Source organism: Carassius carassius, chromosome 32, assembly GCF_963082965.1.
Source record: "Carassius carassius chromosome 32, fCarCar2.1, whole genome shotgun sequence".
Taxonomy (NCBI): domain Eukaryota; kingdom Metazoa; phylum Chordata; class Actinopteri; order Cypriniformes; family Cyprinidae; genus Carassius; species Carassius carassius.
In genome coordinates, this window is record NC_081786.1 from 10,044,308 (window position 1) to 10,063,229 (window position 18,922).

An 18,922-nucleotide genomic window follows, 5' to 3' on the forward strand; every position below is an offset into this window, starting at 1 on the left:
ATTAATGTGATGCAAGTCCCACCCTGTGTGCCATTCTAATGATATGCATTGTTTGTATTTTGGTTACATATGAAAGGCGGTCATTCACAGACGTTAATGAATAAATGTACCCAAAATATAAGCATAGTCCACATTGACTGTCACCCAACCAGAACTTTGACATATCCATATCCTGGACAAAGGCCTCAACATAAGTAAACCTATCTGAAATGATCATATGGTTAAAACAAACAAGAACCAGATGATTTTGCAGGATATTATGGAAGCTGTAGGACTGTTTGTATGAACAGTTCATTGAACTGGCTAACATGGCTTGTTATCATCAAAGACCATCAAAGGGCCAATTTAAAGGCTATGTGCATTGATAAACCAATGTTCCTACAAAAGTGAACAGACACTCCTACATTTATGATTTAAAATCATACAGTAAGTAAAAACTGATGAGTGACTTAGATTACTTGACCTGGATAAGTCTTGTACCTGATATATATACATAAATGGCTTTAAGCATAAGCAATCTGTGAAAATAAGGGGTTTCTTAAAAAAAAAAAAAAAAAAAAAAAAAAATATATATATATATATATATATATATATATATATATATATATATATATATATATATATATATATAAGATTAAAAAAATCTCCAAAGCCTTGACGTTTGGGACAACATGCCCTCAAGTCCACAAGGGGGAAGTGTTCATAAGGAATGTCCAAACCGTTGTAAAAAAACTTTGGACTTTTTACGTTCATCACTTTCACTCTGATTAACACTTTTCACAATTTCAAATGCACAAGAACTATAATTAAGCTAAATTACGGAACCGTTAAGAGTGCGGATATTAAGGATATTTAAGCCTATTGATTAACAGCAATGGAGTGTAACAGTAGGCTAAATAGCACTGTTATGTCTGTGCAGGTAAGTTTATTAATAATATTTAAAGGTAACGAACTACATTTGAATTATTGCGCTTTGAGAACAGTTGTAATCATGAACTGGCTGAACATCGCTCTCTCACAGAGTTCTCGCAATCGATTGGCTGGCTACCATTGTTGCGCCCCTGTCGTGCGCAAAGAGATGTTTAATCAATATTCTTACTGCAAACACAACTGTTATTCACTGTTTATGTTTGCTTCGACCAATGCCATCGGTATCACACCACATAATCCCTTGAACACACAATATGTCGGAGCTTCTTTGGTCCAATCAATGATTTGCGCAGCGTTACGCAAAATGCGTGGCCAGTAACTAGCGCCACGCTCAGTTTGCAGTTTGAAGTCCGGTTATTTACTTGTGGATGGTGTGAAAGAGACATTTTTACTTTACATTACTGGTAACAATAGGAGACGTTGGCTCTGTGGATTAGAATCTGTGCATAAGAGTTAAAATACAACTAAATGGCTAATAGACTGAGCAGTTTAAGTGCAATAATATAATAATGGAGTAATCATTCCTCGCTTATTAATTTCATAAACATTTCACTATTAGGCCGAACCTTAAATTGTCAGCCATTAACAGCTTAATGTTATTTGCTTGACACCTGCTTGATGACATGTAAAGTTCTACGCTAAATTTGCAGCCTACATTTCTTATCGATTTTAAGAAAGAAACAAAAGACGAGAAATTGTTGAATTTGTAGGCCAGTTCATACTTAGCCTACTTTGTTGTCGTGAAGACGGTTTATATAGCCTATATCTTTATTAGGCTAAACTAGCCTATATATACACTTCCCAGTTAACTCTTAGTTAAAAAAAAACACAACGCAATAGAGATGCTTTGACGGATTCTGTAAATGACTATTTCTGCGTGTAGCCTAGCCTACATCTTTCAGTGCTTCTTTTTGTCCTCAGCCTTCATTGTGCACACGGCAGGGTTAAATAACACTTGTCTTATTTTCCGTATGTGTATGCATGAAGAAAATGCATACACATACGGGTACATGCGAAGGTCAAGGGTTGGATCTTACTTATGAATTTGGCAGATGGCAGCAGGCAAATACAGAATCGAATAATTCAACAAAACTGTCTCTCTCTCTCTTGGCCCAGGTATCAGAGCAATGCGCGCGACCTGTCCGTGAACACTCTTTAGTGGGCTTACGAGAGTGACTTTAAGGCAAGAACTCAGTCTTAATCTGAAGAGTAAGTTATTTTAAAATAAAGTCTGTAATCACTTTTTATACATACCAACAAAATAAGTTATTTTTCGTCTGTTTGAAACCGTATTCATTTATCACCGAATGTTCACTGCATGAACGGCATTCTAGGCTACACAATATTTAACCAAACTAAAATACTCTACATTTTTAAAAGTAGTAATATGGGATTTTTAAACAATTCATATAGTCACGGGTGATGTTTCGGAACAGATCATATGTTATTGAGATTTGCATATTAATTCATACTGTAGTCTTGTAAAATATTTATAACTTATCTATTGCGTGCATACAAATAAAATAAAAATCACAATTTTCTTCAAATAAAATTATTTTAGTACGAGCTGTAATAAATATAGCCAAATCTTTTATTTTTTAGTCAGGAACTTTTTTACGTTTGAATATAACACTGAGTTACAGACAAATATATATATATATACAGACATAGCCTACGCAAAGCTATGTTTTACTGATAACGCAAAGCTATGTTTTACTGATAACTTTTATATATATATATATTAAAAAGTTATCAGTAAAACATAGCTTTGCGTAGGTCTGCATTACCAAATCAAAACAAGCGCAATTCTGAAGTTATAAACAAAATCTATAGTGAATGGCAAGGAATTGCGCACTGAGTCCTCTTGGTCGTAGAAATTCAGGATGAAACAAACTGGGGGAAAAAAGCTATTGGTGTTCATTCAGATGACACCTGGCAAAGTTTGAAAACATGACCGGGCAAGTGCTCGGCTCTGAAAGCATTAATCAGGGCATCAGGCGATGCATCTGGCTTAAGGATGGGACAAGACGCGCTAATTAGGTAGAAATGGCCCTTTTACCCCGTGACCCAGCGGGACCCTTGGCAAGCTGTTTAACATTAGTTAAGCAATTAAAACGTTTGAATGCAAATCTAGCTTTTGATGAAAGCTCTGGTCGTGGCGTAAAGTGCATTATTTACTGTGTTTGTTATGATCCACATGATGCATGCCTTGTATGAGGTCACAATGTATTATGACGGCACGACAAAAACGCAATTAGCCTTAGCCTAAGGAATAACAAAGCAACAAGTGTCTAAGCTCGAAATGGTTGGCCTGTATCTGACATGAATAAATATTCATAAAACATTCAATTTACTTGCTAGAACATAACACAGATGTGATAACATTGCTTGAGGCTCCAAGAAGTTCTGCGAGGAAGAACAAAACAGACAACAAATCTATCTGGGAGTGTCTGTCATACTGGCAGTCACATGTCTTGACAATGTGGATTTATACAGCCTTAACACTCTTGAAAAGCCTGGACTCCTTCACAGGGCCCAATGGTCGCCCCAAGACAGGCACAGGTCTGTTTAAACAGGGTGTTTTAGACACAGTTAAGCAGGGTATAACGATTCTCTTCAGTTGCTTACTAATGCCTCTTGTGTTTTTAATGACACTCTTATGCAGTAAGTAGAGCTGGAAATATGGGGTTGGGTTGTCTATCACACAGGTTACTGTACGTTCGGGTTGTCCTAAAGGCCTAAAGGAAGTGTCTATGGATGTATCCTCTCCGAAATGTAAGTCAATAAACATTCTTAATAAAATAAAAGTAGCTGAGTAAATATTGATTTACATAGCCTATTTATAGTCTTATGTTTTGCTTGACAGTCAAATTGTTAATAAGGAATTTTATATATAACATAATGCTACCTAGTACGCTGTAAATCTAATAAATCACTGCAACGGCAATTAAATAAATATTTTCTTTTTCTCTAGTGTTTGGTAATTAACCACAATTTAACCAACAGCCTATGTTTGTTCTCTTAGACGGGATTATATATGAAAAGAATAAATATTTTGAGAACAGAAAGCCGGTGTAGAATGAATTTGCGAGTGCGCAGACGCGGCCGGCTGGTGGCGACAGTAACATACAGGGATATTCACTTGAACTCGAGAGGTGACCGCACAGTCCAATGGATACATATATGCTCAGGTAACTGATTAAATTGATTTTAGATCAAGAAATGTATTTGAACACGATGTTCCAAGGACCACATCATTTTTTTTTGTTAAACTTAATGCTGAGTGAAGTTTACCTACGCCTATGTCACGATCCACGAGCTAAAGAGCAAGTGTTTCCCCACTTGTTCATCATCGATGTGACGCATTCCCGTGTGCACTGCATTAGAGAACGCAACTTAACCACGTAACGCAACTTAACCACGTCACTGGACTGAATCCTAAATGATTTCTGTGTGAATGTTTACTGTGTTTCCCCTTGCAATGCTCTGTAGCCTAGCGAAACGCTGAAAAATCTAAATGCAATATCCTGTTCTTCTAAACTCATACTCTGCTTTTGTTCCATGCGGAAATGCGATGGTGGCTCGGTTCATGTTTAAGCAAGCTTATTTTGTTGTGTCAGATAATGTTTGTGTCTCTGCCCCATCTGCACGACCCAACCAAGCGCAGCAAAAAGCCAATGAAACGTGCTCTAGTCCGTGACGTCAGTGACGCTGGTGCCCTCTCGATGACTTCCTGTCCTGGAGCGACTGACCTCCGCGTGAACCAAAGTTTAGTCGCGAGCAGAAGCGCGTGACATACAGTCGCACAGGCGTTTTGAAAAGGGAGAAACGGATTGTTTAATTTCCAGTTTGTTCCATGCAAATAATAGCCTACTCTCAGTGTAGTTTAACAGTAAGATTATGTTAAGATGTCGTTAATTTCCGCCTACAATCTCTTTAAATAACCAAACCTAAAAGAGTACTAGAGCTTAATGCATTTAGGCTACAGGAAAAAAATAAAAACCATAAACTAGTCGTTTCCCCTCGTTCATCTGGACAAGGTCGACCTTTGGCTTACTGAGCTAACAGCAACACAAGTTAAATTTACAGAACATAAAATAATGTATTTGGAAACGAATACTAGTTTATAAACCTGGGAGAAAATTTTCTAACGTAAAATGAATGAATGAACGAATGAATGAGTGAATAAATAAATAAATAAATAAATAAATAAATAGCTACAAATAATGTAAATTAATTCTCACGTTTGCTCGTAACATATAAGCTATAGCCCTATATGCTAAAAAAAACGGTCTGGATGACATGCCACTGACACTCCTGCCACTGACACTCTTGTTTAATCAGTTATTCGACTCACCCTGGATTTAATTATATTTAAAATGGGATAAAGAAAGTAAACGGCAGAACACGGTTTATTAATACTACGTCAATGAGCACAGAAAAAAATTAACTGCTAACTAAAACAGTCAACAGCGGGGGAAAAAGATCTGATAACCTGTGTGTGCTGGGAAATGTATTTTTAATAAAACACTCTTTGAACTCTTAAATCAAAACATTCCAAAATTAGCCTAATCATTTGCAATGCACGGAAAATGTTTAAATCGTTTTAAAGAGCCCAAGCACCCACAGCTAAATGTCACGTTCGAAACTATTAATATATAAATTTGGAAAAAAGTGTATGAAATTTGAATTAAATTATACATTAAAAAAATAAAATAGTAGGCCTATTTTTAAAACTAAAAGGCTGTTGGACTTTGCAAAACTGCGCAACTATAAAGAGAATTAGCTAAAAGCTTTAGTTCCATGAACATCACAGAGTAAACTTTGAAAATGAGCTAAAACAAATGTTTATTTCCATTTCGGCTTACTCTCATACTGTGAACAAAATATGTAATTTACAAAAATGTTCCAAAACATTTAAATAATCTGAACTATTTTAAAATACCTTAACTTCAGTTTCATCAGGACTTCTCATAGGGCCTACGTTTTTTTTTTTTTTTTTTTTTTTAGATTTAAGGGATTGAAAATAAATAAACACAATAACTTGCCATTAATACCAATTTTAACAGACTGTAAAGCAGATTGTTGACACAGATTGACTTTTATATAAAATGAAAGCCTCGGTTAATATTAGAATGGTCATTGGCGCACTTCCGGCCTATTCTTTCTATCCAGACAGGCAAACAAATTCCCTTTAATGCCAACAACTCTTGCACTTGGGCACTTAGCAGGATAATTAATGTGGATTCATGCAATAGTTTAATAGTAAAATAGTAAATAGTAATAGTAAAATTTAATATTTAGGCCTAATGCATTATTATAACAGTCTTAGTGGGTTACGCAGCAGCAACCGCGGAGATCCACACTTTATAGCATTTCTACAAATAATAATAGCCTAAATAACAGACTACATTATTAGGCCTATTATTATTATCGACAAATAATACTCATATTAAAATTATAGTTATTGTTATTAGTTTTTTTTCTATTTTTAAAATAGGCTGGTTGACCAAATGTATTTTCTTCATTAAGTGGATGAATATAATTTTGTTTACCCAGAACGAAAATGATATGACCGCAGCGATGTTTCTCGGATTATTTAGCCTACATTACCCTACAGCATTGTTCGTTTAATTTTTATTTATTTATTTAACATGTAGGCCTATGCTACAACAATTCAGGTGTTTCGTGAACTTCCGTCTACTTTACAGAAACGTAACATAACTGTTGTATAGCTAGGCCTATCTGTACTTCTGACAACATTTTCACCTTAAAAAAAACGGAGGTTTTCTCGAAAACTGAAAATCCTTGCATTGCCATGATCAGATATCACATGGGCAGCGAGTGTAAGATTAGCGTCAGAAAGTGTTAAATCCACTGGTCCATAAAGCTCTTAACTAACAACCTGAAACCGAGAACCAAATCATAAGGCGGCCAAATATATTGATCAACATGCTAAAATATGTTGGATCGTGTTTTTTTATGAAATATCTTTTTTAAAAATACACTACACAGGCTTTTATAGCTAAAACTATTTCAGTCTATATTAACTGTAAATGCAACGTACTATTTCTTTACTCAATTTTCGGTACATTTGCGAGTGTGTGTAAAGTTAGTTTTTTCTTCTTAAATAGACTAAATCTGACAATACGTAATCAGAATTATTATTAAATTATTTAAGGCTTGTCAAAGGAACAAGAGGTCCCGAAATATTCCGCGTTTTACGTAAAGATGATTGAAGAGTCCTGTTAGATTTATGAAGGCCACAAAATAGATATTGAACTTGTTCCAATTAAATGCGCTGTGAAAGAGAAACGCAGACTCAATTCTCGCGGTGTTTCGTCTAAAGTTGCCGAGCAACCGCAGATCATCAACATAGCCTGCCAGGACGCTCACATGACAGCGGAGGACTGTAAACAAATGTGGAAGCTCTACCATAAACCAAACAAACATGTCATATAAAGCATTCTTGAGCCATAGCAAAGTATCAAAAGAGGACCAGGAGTTTTATGACTTGAAGAACAAAGCCGCAGAGTATTACAGGTCCAACGGGGTCCCGCAGAAGATAGAAAACGTCCTGAACGAGATGTTTTGGCAGAAGCCGGATGATATCTATGGTTATCTGGTAACAAACATACCCTTTTGATATAATAAAGCTGTAAACACTTTATATTATAACTATAATTACACCTGCTTTAACATTATAAATAATAATCCTTCCATCGCGTCTTATCCGGTTTAACATTAACGTTACATGTTATTTCACCAGAATGAAGCCAGTAGCCTATTCATATAGGTCAGATGCCAATAATTACAGACCAACATAATGAACTGAAATCAATAACTGCCTGCTGCTCTTTTTCAGGCAAACTATTTTTCCAGGCTCTCCTATACTCCTGTGATTAGCAAAATCATCGGAAGAGAGGTGTTTGACGGAAAAGGACTGACAGCAGTTCAGACCCAAGTCTACTGCATCATCAGAAATGAGGAAAAGGTATATTCTGAAATTATCCACGTTTCCTACATTTCAGAACAGCTATTAATTTTTTCCATTTAGGTGTACTGTAAGTAGGCCTAAAATAATGAAATTAATGTTGATTTTTGTAGGCAGCAAGGTGGATATCAGATCTAAGTGTCTCTGTTTTGATGGTTATGAGCAACTGGAAGCTGGTCGCCCTGTAACCTTTCACCTTGTGCCATTTGCACCATGCTGGACAGTTTGCAGGAGAAATTTGTAGTGACATGGTGAATTTAGGTCACAGGATGTCCACATACACATACACAATCACACACAGACAACACAGAACAATTAGAGTAGGATCGTGTGTATGTTTGTAGTGTGACGCACGTGACTCATGAGCATCAGATCACTCTCTGACTCTCATTCTCCATCTGTTTTGCCTTCTCTCTATCACTCTGTTTATGTTTGCTAAGTAAGCATAATGCCTGCTGGGATGGTGGCCATATTGCAGTTGAGTGCTGCTGTTTTAGTTTGGCACATTTAGAAATTATGACAGTAATACATTGGGACAGGGAACAGACCGACTGTAGGCATGAGCTGGGGGAGCTGAGATTCGTATTAGTGCTGGAACCTAATGTCACACTTTTCAGAAGAACCTTTGGATATTAGATCCTTGCTTAAGGGTTAGTCCAACATAAACACATTCATCTTTGCAGAGAATATTTGCTGCTCCCCTTATGGTGCAATAAATGCATTTTTTTCAATGTGATATCCACACATTTTGACATTGAAACACAAAGATCAAGTGTTGAACTCCAGCACACAGCCTCGCCAGGGCCAACAGTTCATGTACAGATTGTTATATTCAGACCTTGGTCTTTTCAGTTTTGAATTTTGAAATGGCTTATATTCCCGACCATGAGCCTCTTGATTCATTCATTTTAGAAGAAACAGCTATATATACTTTTTAAAAAGCTTAAGATGAAATTTCATGCAGTGTGTGTGTGTGTTTGTGTGTGTGTGTGTGTGTGCGCGTGCAAATATGTGTTTTTATTATATTCCATTGCAATATTTGGCCCCTGGAAATGATTTTACTTCTTTTTTATTTTCTAATCATAAATAAAGTTTAAAAAAATAGTTTTAGTAAATGTAAAACTGTTTTAAAATATATATTTTTTGGTAATTAAAAAAGTAAAACTAATAATAATAATAATAATAATAATTGAACAAACAAACAAATAAAGAAATAAATAACATTAAAAACCAAAAATGAAAATGATACATTTTGCCTTGGTAACTACCTGAAATAGGTTTAAGTTAAATGACTAAAATTACTAAATTATCTAAAACTGAATAAAAATTATACAGAAATATTAAAAAAAGTAATGAAAGTCAAAAGCACATCACAAAAACTTTAAATGTAAATAAAAAAAAACTGAACATAAAAAAGCTAATTCAAAATATTAATACATACTATAACAGTATAAAAATATTAAAATAATAAGTGCATATTTTATTTCAAATACTTTAGTCAGCGGATTAAAATGAATTAAATCTGAACAATAATTGAACAAGCCTACAAAAAGAATTGAATAAATATATCAGATTTTCCAAATACAATACAGAAGAATTCATTATGATGGCAGATTTTTAATGGCTTTTTGTGTAAATCACAGGTGGTGTGCAGTGCAGTGATGAGTGGCCCTAGAGATGGTCTGGAGGAGGATAGTGTGGCAGAGTCAGGGGAGGCATTTTCTAACAGCAACCAGCAACGTCTGTATATCACAGCGGCTCTAAAGTGGATCAGAGAGCATCTCAGTCCAATGCTGCAAGGCTTCAACCCCATTGATCAAACCAGTGTAGACAAACTACTCAGGTGATCACAAAAAACACAAGCCTCACTCAAAGAACATGAAGGTTGCTATGATAACCATGCTTTAAAACACACAGGCATGACTGAGGTTGTGTCTTTTTGCCTGCAGTGATTTCTTCATGGCACGTTACCTGGAGCACAAGGACAGTCTTAACATAGATAAGGAGGATGAGCTGAGGATTGAATCAGTATCTGAAGCTCCGCCCCAGGCCACTCCCATTCCTGCACCTACCAAAGACAAGAAAGGAAGTGATAAAGGTAAAGGAGCTTAAAATTTCACAATTTTTAAAGGGTATTTAGCTGCACAGTAAAACATCACTGATGTTACATATTATTTGAGGTCACACAATAAATACATCAGAATAGTAGAGGGATCAGCGTCAGGTTAAGTGAGGATGCCACAGGAGGACAACAACCCATCTTAGTGCAGCAAGTCAAAAAAAAACCCTGTGGGATTCAAAAACAGGATTCCAGCCAATCTCCTGTCATCTCACTGATCTGAGAGCTGTTGTAAAAGCAGTCTGAAGGACTCCACGCTTCTCTGTTTCATAGAAAGCCTACTGGGAGCTGCTCTCAGATACATTAGCAGCTTGTACTGAAACACATGTGTATGATTCTTTGTGACAGTGACTCTGTTTTCACCTTTTCATTGAATCCAGCCTTTCTTGAAATCTTAGAGAAATCAAAGGTGTGCAGATTTAAAGGTGCCCTAGGTAACCTTTTCTACTTTTAAAAACCTTTTACCCCTACAGAATTGAATAGTACTTTGGAAAAATCAGTTTCAAATGATGACCTTCAGTCATATCAGTGGCTTAGAAAAAGCTGTTTTATATAACATGGAGTGGGCCTTCTCTTGTGGTGTCAGATAAATACTTCTCACTTAATCTCTGTAACCCCACCATTATTGGACATTTTTGCTAGAGAAATAATCAGGAATGGAAAACTTTGATTCTTTAGCTTTCCTTTAAGATTCAAGTGATATAAGATAATACAGTGCACTTTAAACTGCAGATCCTTCAATGACCTCTCCATCCCCTGCACTTCTTTCTACCATCACTGTTTTTGTATTCAGGGAAAAAAGGAAATAGCACAGAGAAGCTCCTCCCTCCTGCAGAAACCCCTTTGCCACAGCTGCCAGGGGCTACGGCAGTGGGTGTGGTTTCTTTGGCTGTGGCAAAAACTGCTGCCATACTTTTAGGAGAACCCTTATATCGACATATCACATCAGTCAGAGTCCCGCAGGTACACTACTGTTCATAAATTGGTGTTTGGTAAGATTTTATGCTCACTTTTGTGATCACAAAGGCTGCATTTACAGGTGCATCTCAATAAATTAGAATGTCATGGAAAAGTTAATTTATTTCAGTAATTCAACTCAAATTGTGAAACTTGTGTATTAAATAAATTCAATGTACACAGACTAAAGTAGTTTAAATCTTTGATTGTTTTCATTTTGATGATTTTGGTTCACATTTAACAAAAACCCATCAATTCACTATCTCAACATATTAGAATACTTCAGAAGACAAATAAAAAAAAAACATTTTTAGTGAATTGTTGGCCTTCTGAAAAGTATGTTCATTTACTGTACATGTACTCAATACTTGGTAGGGGCTCCTTTTGCTTAAATTACTGCCTCAATTCAGCGTGGCGTGGAGGTGATCAGTTTGTGGCACTGCTGAGGTGGTATGGAAGCCCAGGTTTCTTTGACAGTGGCCTTCAGCTCATCTGCATTTTTTGGTCTCTTGTTTCTCATTTTCATCTTGACAATAGCCCATAGATTCTCTATTCTGGTGAGTTTGCTGGCCAGTCAAGCACACCAACACCATGGTCATTTAACCAACTTTTGGTGCTTTTGGTAGCGTTGGGAATCCTGCTGGAAAATGAAATCAGCATCTTCAAAAAGCTGGTCAGCAGAAGGAAGCATGAAGTGCTTGTTAAACGGGTACAGTGACTTTGGTTTTCAAAAAAACACAATGGACCAACACCAGCAGATGACATGGCAACCCAAATCATCACAGACTGTGAAAACTTCACACTGGACATCTATCAACTTGGGCTATGATCTTCTCCACCCTTCATCCAGACTCTAGGACCTTGGTTTCCAAATGAAATACAAGTCTTCTCATTAGCCCAGGTATGATGACTCTGACGTTGTCTGTGGTTCAGCAAGTTCCTTGACACAACTGTGTGTGGTGGCTCTTGATCTGTGTATGGTGGCTTCTTGGGCCCAGCCTCATTCCTTGTGAAGTTCACTCAAATTCTTTAATCGATTTTGCTTGACAATCCTCTTAATGTGGCGGTTCTCTCGGTTGGTTGTGCATCTTTTTCTTCCACACTTTTTCCTTCCACTCAACTTTCTGTTAACATGCTTGGATACAGCACACTGTGAACAGCCAGCTTCTTTGGGAATGAATGTGTTGTGGCTTACTCTCCTTTTGAAAGGTGTCAATGATTGTCTTCTGGACACCTGTCAGATCAGCAGTCTTCCCCATGATTGTGTAGCCTAGTGAACCAAACTGAGAGCCCATTTTGAAGGCTCAGGAAACCTTTGCAGGTGTTTTGAGTTGATTAGCAAGTCACCATATTCTAATTTGTTGAGATGCACCTATATTTAATCAAATATAGAGTAAAAACAGTACTGTTGTGACATATTACAATTTAAAATAACTGTTTTCTATTTTAAAATGTAATTTGTTCATGTGACAGCAAAGCCAAATTATTCTAGTCTTGATCGTTCAGTTTCATTCTAATATGCTTATTTAGTGCTCATGAAACGTTTATTGTTATTATCATCATCAATGTTGAAAGTTGTGCTGCTTAAACATGCATTCATTTGTTCTGCAGTTTTTCCAGGATTCTTTGATTTACAGAAAAATTCAAATGAACAATACCTATTTGAAATATATTTTGTTGTAACATTCTAAATGTCTAAATGTCTACTGTCACTTTTGATCAACTGAATGTGCCCTTGTTAAAAAAAAAGTATTAAAAGAAAATTAACAATCCAAGATGAAGGTTATTTTGTTTCTTCATTGGAAGGGATTTGAAAAAATGTAGCATTACATTATTTGCTCACCAACGTATCCTCTACAGTGAATGGGTGCCATCAGAATGAGAGTCCAAACAGCTGATAAAAACATCACAATAATCCAGAAGTCTCCAGTCCATAAATTAATGTCTTGTAAAGTGAAAAGATATGTGAACATATTCAAGTTCTCATGAACACACAGCTTTTTACTTCAAAAGAGTGGACTACATGTGGATTACTGGGATGTTTTTATCTCATTCTGATGGCACCCATTGACTGCAGAAGATCCATAAATGAACACGTGATGCAATGCTAAACTTCTCAAAGATCTGTTTCAATGAAGAAACAAACTTTTAAAGTGTATGTAAATACACAGATATACATCATGCCTGCTAATCATCAAATTAACTTACATACTTGAAGAACTGCATCATAGAAGATGACTTATGTTCTGAACACTATACCAATGAAAAAATATTTTATCCTCTTCCTCATTTGCTGTGAACCGCTTTAGGCTCAGAGTGAGATGCACCTGCCTGTGCCCATGATTACAATTCTGAGCTGTGGAAAGAACTCTGTGGGTAAACTCAACCTGCTGGAGGAGGTCATCCTCATGCCCAGCTCATCACAAAGAGTCAGAGAAGTATAAACACACTTAAACACAAACAAACACTCTTTTAGTAAAGTAGGCTGTGTTCAGCACAGAAGTGTTAATGCTTTGCTGACTGCTCTCACTCCAGTGTCCATGCCGCTTATCTTTAGTGTGTGTGTGTGTTGGCCTTGCAGGTCATTGGCATGGGCTTTGAGCTGCAGTGTGAAATGAAGAGAGTTTTGAATGGATCTGCGTATAAAGCTGGGGTAAGGATGCTCTCCTAGGGTTTGACTCTTTGACAAAGAGACATAACGTTCTATGCTCCAGCTCACACAAAAGCTTAAAGCAGCACACAAATTACGTGTGGATTTTTGTGATGCTTTGATGGGGTAATTATCCACACATCATCATCTGAATGAAATAAACGGGCCTCAATCACGTGCAGGGCTTATGAATGGCGATTGAACCACTTAACAGCATGTCACACAATAAATATATATTTATGTTTAGATGGGAGGCTATTACTGGTGCACTGTGCATTGTGGGCACCTCAGAGCACTAATGTTATAGCCTCGGTAAAGACCTTTATAACATAGGGTAGGGGTGCCCAATTTGGTTTAGTTCTAACATACTCTGGTTTTCATCTGAGCTTGTTTAGATGAGTTTGATTTACAGGTGGAACTGAATTCTGCCTTATCAATGGGATATCATCTTCCAGTGAAGACACAAACATACAATTGTCTGGTATAACCTCTTGGGATCCAGCAATTAATGTCATTTGCTTTTCATCAACTTCTCTAAAACCATAAATACAGTGGATAAACCCTGTAGAAGAGGACATCCTGAACTTTTCAGAGATAGGGGTTTGGCCATGATTACTGCCCCTCTTTGGTTTTTAAAAATGTCCGACATAAAAAAAAAGTATAAAAAGTATATGTACTGTTTCTGCTGTTACACAGGGATATGCAAATTAGACACCCATTTTGGCTATATTTAAAACGGTAAAAGCTACATTTCCATTCAGAAATCTGGTGTCTGTAAAATAATACTTTATATTAAAATAAAAGTTTGTATATTTATTCAGTACAGATGCATTAAATTAATCAAAACTGGATGAAATTTATATTACAAAAGATTTCTATTTCAAATAAATACTGTTCTTTTTAACTCTTTATTCGTCAAAGAATCCTGAAGATAATGTATCAGTTTTCACAAAAATATTAAACTGTTCTCAACATGGATCATATTAATTACAATTAAAATTAATAAATAATTTTTTCGAAAGAAGTCACTTCTAAATAAAATAAACAGGCCTCAATACAGTTATAGCTCTGACCTATTTTCATTACATTACAATTGATAGTAATTATAATTCACATCAAAATATATATTTTGAGTTTAAGGCTCTAAACATGTAAACTGACTCATGCATCACAATCCTGTGAAATATGCTTTAGTGCCTATACATGGTTTTTGTTTTTGACAAAGTACATTATTGAAAAATGATAAATGTGTGTAAATCAATGACTGAAAATGATATATATATATATATATATATATATATATATACAGGTCCTTCTCAAAAAATTAGCATATTGTGATAAAGTTCATTATTTTCCATAATGTAATGATAAAAATTAAACTTTCATATATTTTAGATTCATTGCACACCAACTGAAATATTTCAGGTCTTTTATTGTTTTAATACTGATGATTTTGGCATACAGCTCATGAAAACCCAAAATTCCTATCTCAAAAAATTAGCATATTTCATCCGACCAATAAAAGAAAAGTGTTTTTAATGCAAAGAAAGTCAACCTTCAAATAATTATGTTCAGTTATGCACTCAATACTTGGTCGGGAATCCTTTTGCAGAAATGACTGCTTCAATGCGGCGTGGCATGGAGGGAATCAGCCTGTGGCACTGCTGAGGTGTTATGGAGGCCCAGGATGCTTCCATAGCGGCCTTAAGCTCATCCAGAGTGTTGGGTCTTGCGTCTCTCAACTTTCTCTTCACAATATCCCACAGATTCTCTATGGGGTTCAGGTGAGGAGAGTTGGCAGGCCAATTGAGCACAGTAATACCATGGTCAGTAAACCATTTACCAGTGGTTTTGTCACTGTGAGCAGGTGCCAGGTCGTGCTGAAAAACGAAATCTTCATCTCCATAAAGCTTTTCAGCAGATGGAAGCATGAAGTGCTCCAAAATCTCCTGATAACTAGCTGCATTGACCCTGCCTTTGATAAAACACAGTGGACCAACACCAGCAGCTGACATGGCACCCCAGACCATCACTGACTGTGGGTACTTGACACTGGACTTCAGGCATTTTGGCATTTCCTTCTCCCAGTCTTCCTCCAGACTCTGGCACCTTGATTTCCGAATGACATGCAAAATTTGCTTTCATCCGAAAAAAGTACTTTGGACCACTGAGCAACAGTCCAGTGCTGCTTCTCTGTAGCCCATTTCCTGCACACGCCTGTGCATGGTGGCTCTGGATGTTTCTACTCCAGACTCAGTCCACTGCTTCCGCAGGTCCCCCAAGGTCTTGAATCGGTCCTTCTCCACAATCTTCCTCAGGGTCCGGTCACCTCTTCTCGTTGTGCAGCGTTTTTTGCCACACTTTTTCCTTCCCACAGACTCCCCACTGAGGTGCCTTGATACAGCACTCTGGGAACAGCCTATTCGTTCAGAAATTTCTTTCTGTGTCTTACCCTCTTGCTTGAGGGGGGGAATGATGGCCTTCTGGACAGCAGTCAGGTCGGCAGTCTTACCCATGATTGCGGTTTTGAGTAATGAACCAGGCTGGGAGTTTTTAAAAGCCTCAGGAATCTTTTGCAGGTGTTTAGAGTTAATTAGTTGATTCAGATGATCAGATTAATAGCTCGTTTAGAGAACCTTTTCATGATATGCTAATTTTTTGAGATTTTTGGGTTTTCATGAGCTGTATGCCAAAATCATCAGTATTACAACAATAAAAGACCTGAAATATTTCAGTTGGTGTGCAATGAATCTAAAATATATGAAAGTTACATTTTTATCATTACATTATGGAAAATAATGAACTTTATCACAATATGCTAATTTTTTGAGAAGGACCTGTATATATTAACATTTGCCACAATATTCTGCGAGTTTCTTTAGCACCAGATCAGCTTATTAGACATTCTGAAATATCATGTGACACTGAAGACTGGAATAATGGCTAAACATTGCTCAAAATTCCGCTCTTCCATCACAGGAATAAATTGCATATTTAAATAATTTAAAAACAGTCATTTCAAATTATAGTTATATTGCGCAACAATACTGTTTTTACTGTATTTTTACATAAGTACAAGAGACTTCTTTCAAAAAAAGAAACTATTTAAAAAAAATCTTACAAGCCCCCAATTTTTGAATGGTAAAGAAATATATAAACAATTAAAATAAAAATTAAGGTAATGGCAGCAAGCTAGTAAACGGTCTAAATCTTTTCAGAACCATTTACATTTTGCCATATGTTGCTAGTATATTAGTGTATAACATATGATATTCCTCTATCACTTACCCGTTCTTTCTGTTTCTCAGCCTATATGTGTAACAGAAGATGGGGCATTACAGGTGGGGTTTGAACGTCCCGAACAGGCTCTTGATCTGATCACAGAGGCATGTGCTAACCTGGCATTGCCTCTGGGTTCAGACCTGCAATTGGCTATAAACTGTGCAGCACACGGCCTGATGGACTATGTGAGTGATGGGAAGACAGAACAGGGACATTATTATTCTCACATTCACCCAAAACAAGTACTGCAAATGTTTAAAATGAAAGTTTAAATGATATACTGTGACCATTTTAAATGTTTCTCTTGCGGTCTTCTAGTCAAGGGGGAAGTATGAGGTGATGTCTGGCTGTCACAAATCCCATGATGAATTGGTGGACATGTACGAGGGTCTGATTAATAAATATCCTGCTATCACATTCCTCATTGATCCTTTCAGGAAAGAGGTGAAATTAAAAAAAGCATGTATTTAATCCCTGTTTATTGGAATAAAGTGTCATGCAGCTCATCTGGTTGAACTGACAGCGTGTCTCTGAGTTTAGGATGTAGATCAGTGGGAGAGACTGGCTTCAGTGATTGGTCAGTCATGCTGCCTGATTGCAGATGCTGCATCCAATCTCTGTCCTTGCTGGAGTGAAGTGAAACCCCTCCCACCTGGAGTCACCAGAGTCATTATTAGGCACCACAGTGATATGACCATCTCTGACCTTATACGAAGCATAGCAGAGCAGAAAGGTAGGCTCCTAACATGAGTAAACAGGATGAAAGAGTACTTTACTCAAATCTAGGAGCTCACTGTGTGTTCTGGCATAGTCTTTTTGACAGTAAAAGCATAACTTCCAAGTCTAAATATAATGTATGTATGTAAGTATGTAACTCTTCCCTTTATACACTGAGATGCAGAGACAATGCTGGCTGCAGGCAGTGGTGATGCATCAATTGTTGACCTGGTGGGTTGACCACAATTCATTTTTTCTTTTTTTTTGGGGGGGGGGGGGGGGGGGGGGGTTAATTTCTCAGTGGCATGTAGTCTACGATCAAGTCTTTTAATAAAAATACAAAAATAAATAGTGAAATCAGATTATTTAGTTCCTGAATATGTGCCAGTGAAAATACCAATCAACTGATGCAGCCCATGAAATAACATTTTATCATACTGTAAACTAAATTGGTTGCAAAGTCCAAAGTTTGTTGAGTCCAAAGAACGGAGCAATAATTTTTCTATTTTAGTAGAAACTTTTTCATTACAAACTATATTGTTAATAGGAATATTTGAAAAGGTGCAAAAAAAATAATAATTATTAACACGTATGTCATAGTGACCTATAATGGAGAATCTTAAATATTTCTTCTTTTCATTTGTGTGACATTTTTCTAAATCCAAAAACCTTTCAGGTTTAATTAGATTTTGAGTGGCAGTTTATTTCTTGTGGACCTCACCTTATGTGTTTTAAAGGCTGTAGGGTCAGGCGTGTCCTTTCTCAAACTGGGTGGGTTGAGAGGAGGAGAGCGAATGGACAAATACAATCGTCTGTTGGCGATAGAAGAGGAACTGGAGCAGGAGGGGATCCTGGGTATGGTTCTCTCACATAATGACTAGTACCATTAGTAGCATATTAAGAAAACAATGTATAGTACTTTTGTGTTTTTCAGGTGCTAGAGAAAAAAAACAGCCTCTGTCAGATCTTTCTGAAACACTTAACTCCGGAAGCGGCTGTGACTCTGTGACCATCTCTACTTGATGTGACTTCATCTCCTGTCTGTCTGCCTGACATTATCACAGTAGGGATGTCTGACCTGACTGCATGACACCAAAATGCATATTAATTACAGTTTACATCAAAATATATTTTTAGTGCAAGACTGTAAACATGCTAACTGACTCATCACATGTACCATATTTCTATGTGATATGCTTTGGTGCTTATAGAGGGTATATACATTAAAAACATTAAATAAAAATAAACTTGTTTTTATATAAAGCCCACCCAA

At 36.6% G+C, this 18,922-nt stretch overlaps 1 protein-coding gene across 4 annotated transcripts; it reads left to right on the forward strand.

Moving 5' to 3' along the window:
• The first annotated feature begins 3,427 nt into the window (after positions 1 to 3,427).
• On the forward strand, positions 3,428 to 18,910 carry eno4 (enolase 4). Of its 4 annotated transcripts, XM_059520193.1 has the most exons (14): positions 3,428 to 3,492; positions 3,639 to 3,705; positions 7,796 to 7,924; positions 9,568 to 9,767; positions 9,874 to 10,022; positions 10,837 to 11,006; positions 13,310 to 13,438; positions 13,582 to 13,653; positions 16,959 to 17,117; positions 17,251 to 17,376; positions 17,473 to 17,665; positions 17,828 to 17,880; positions 18,387 to 18,504; positions 18,584 to 18,910. In XM_059520193.1, the coding sequence occupies exons 2-14, from the start codon at positions 3,688 to 3,690 to the stop codon at positions 18,670 to 18,672; spliced, it is 1,605 nt and encodes a 534-aa protein (XP_059376176.1). In that variant the 5' UTR covers positions 3,428 to 3,492; positions 3,639 to 3,687; the 3' UTR covers positions 18,673 to 18,910. The 4 variants fall into 4 exon arrangements, with proteins under 4 accessions (XP_059376176.1, XP_059376177.1, XP_059376174.1 ...); XM_059520194.1 differs by lacking the exon at positions 3,428 to 3,492 and having other exon boundaries at positions 3,627 to 3,705; XM_059520191.1 differs by lacking the exons at positions 3,428 to 3,492; positions 3,639 to 3,705 and adding an exon at positions 7,032 to 7,555.
• The last annotated feature ends 12 nt before the right edge of the window (positions 18,911 to 18,922 follow it).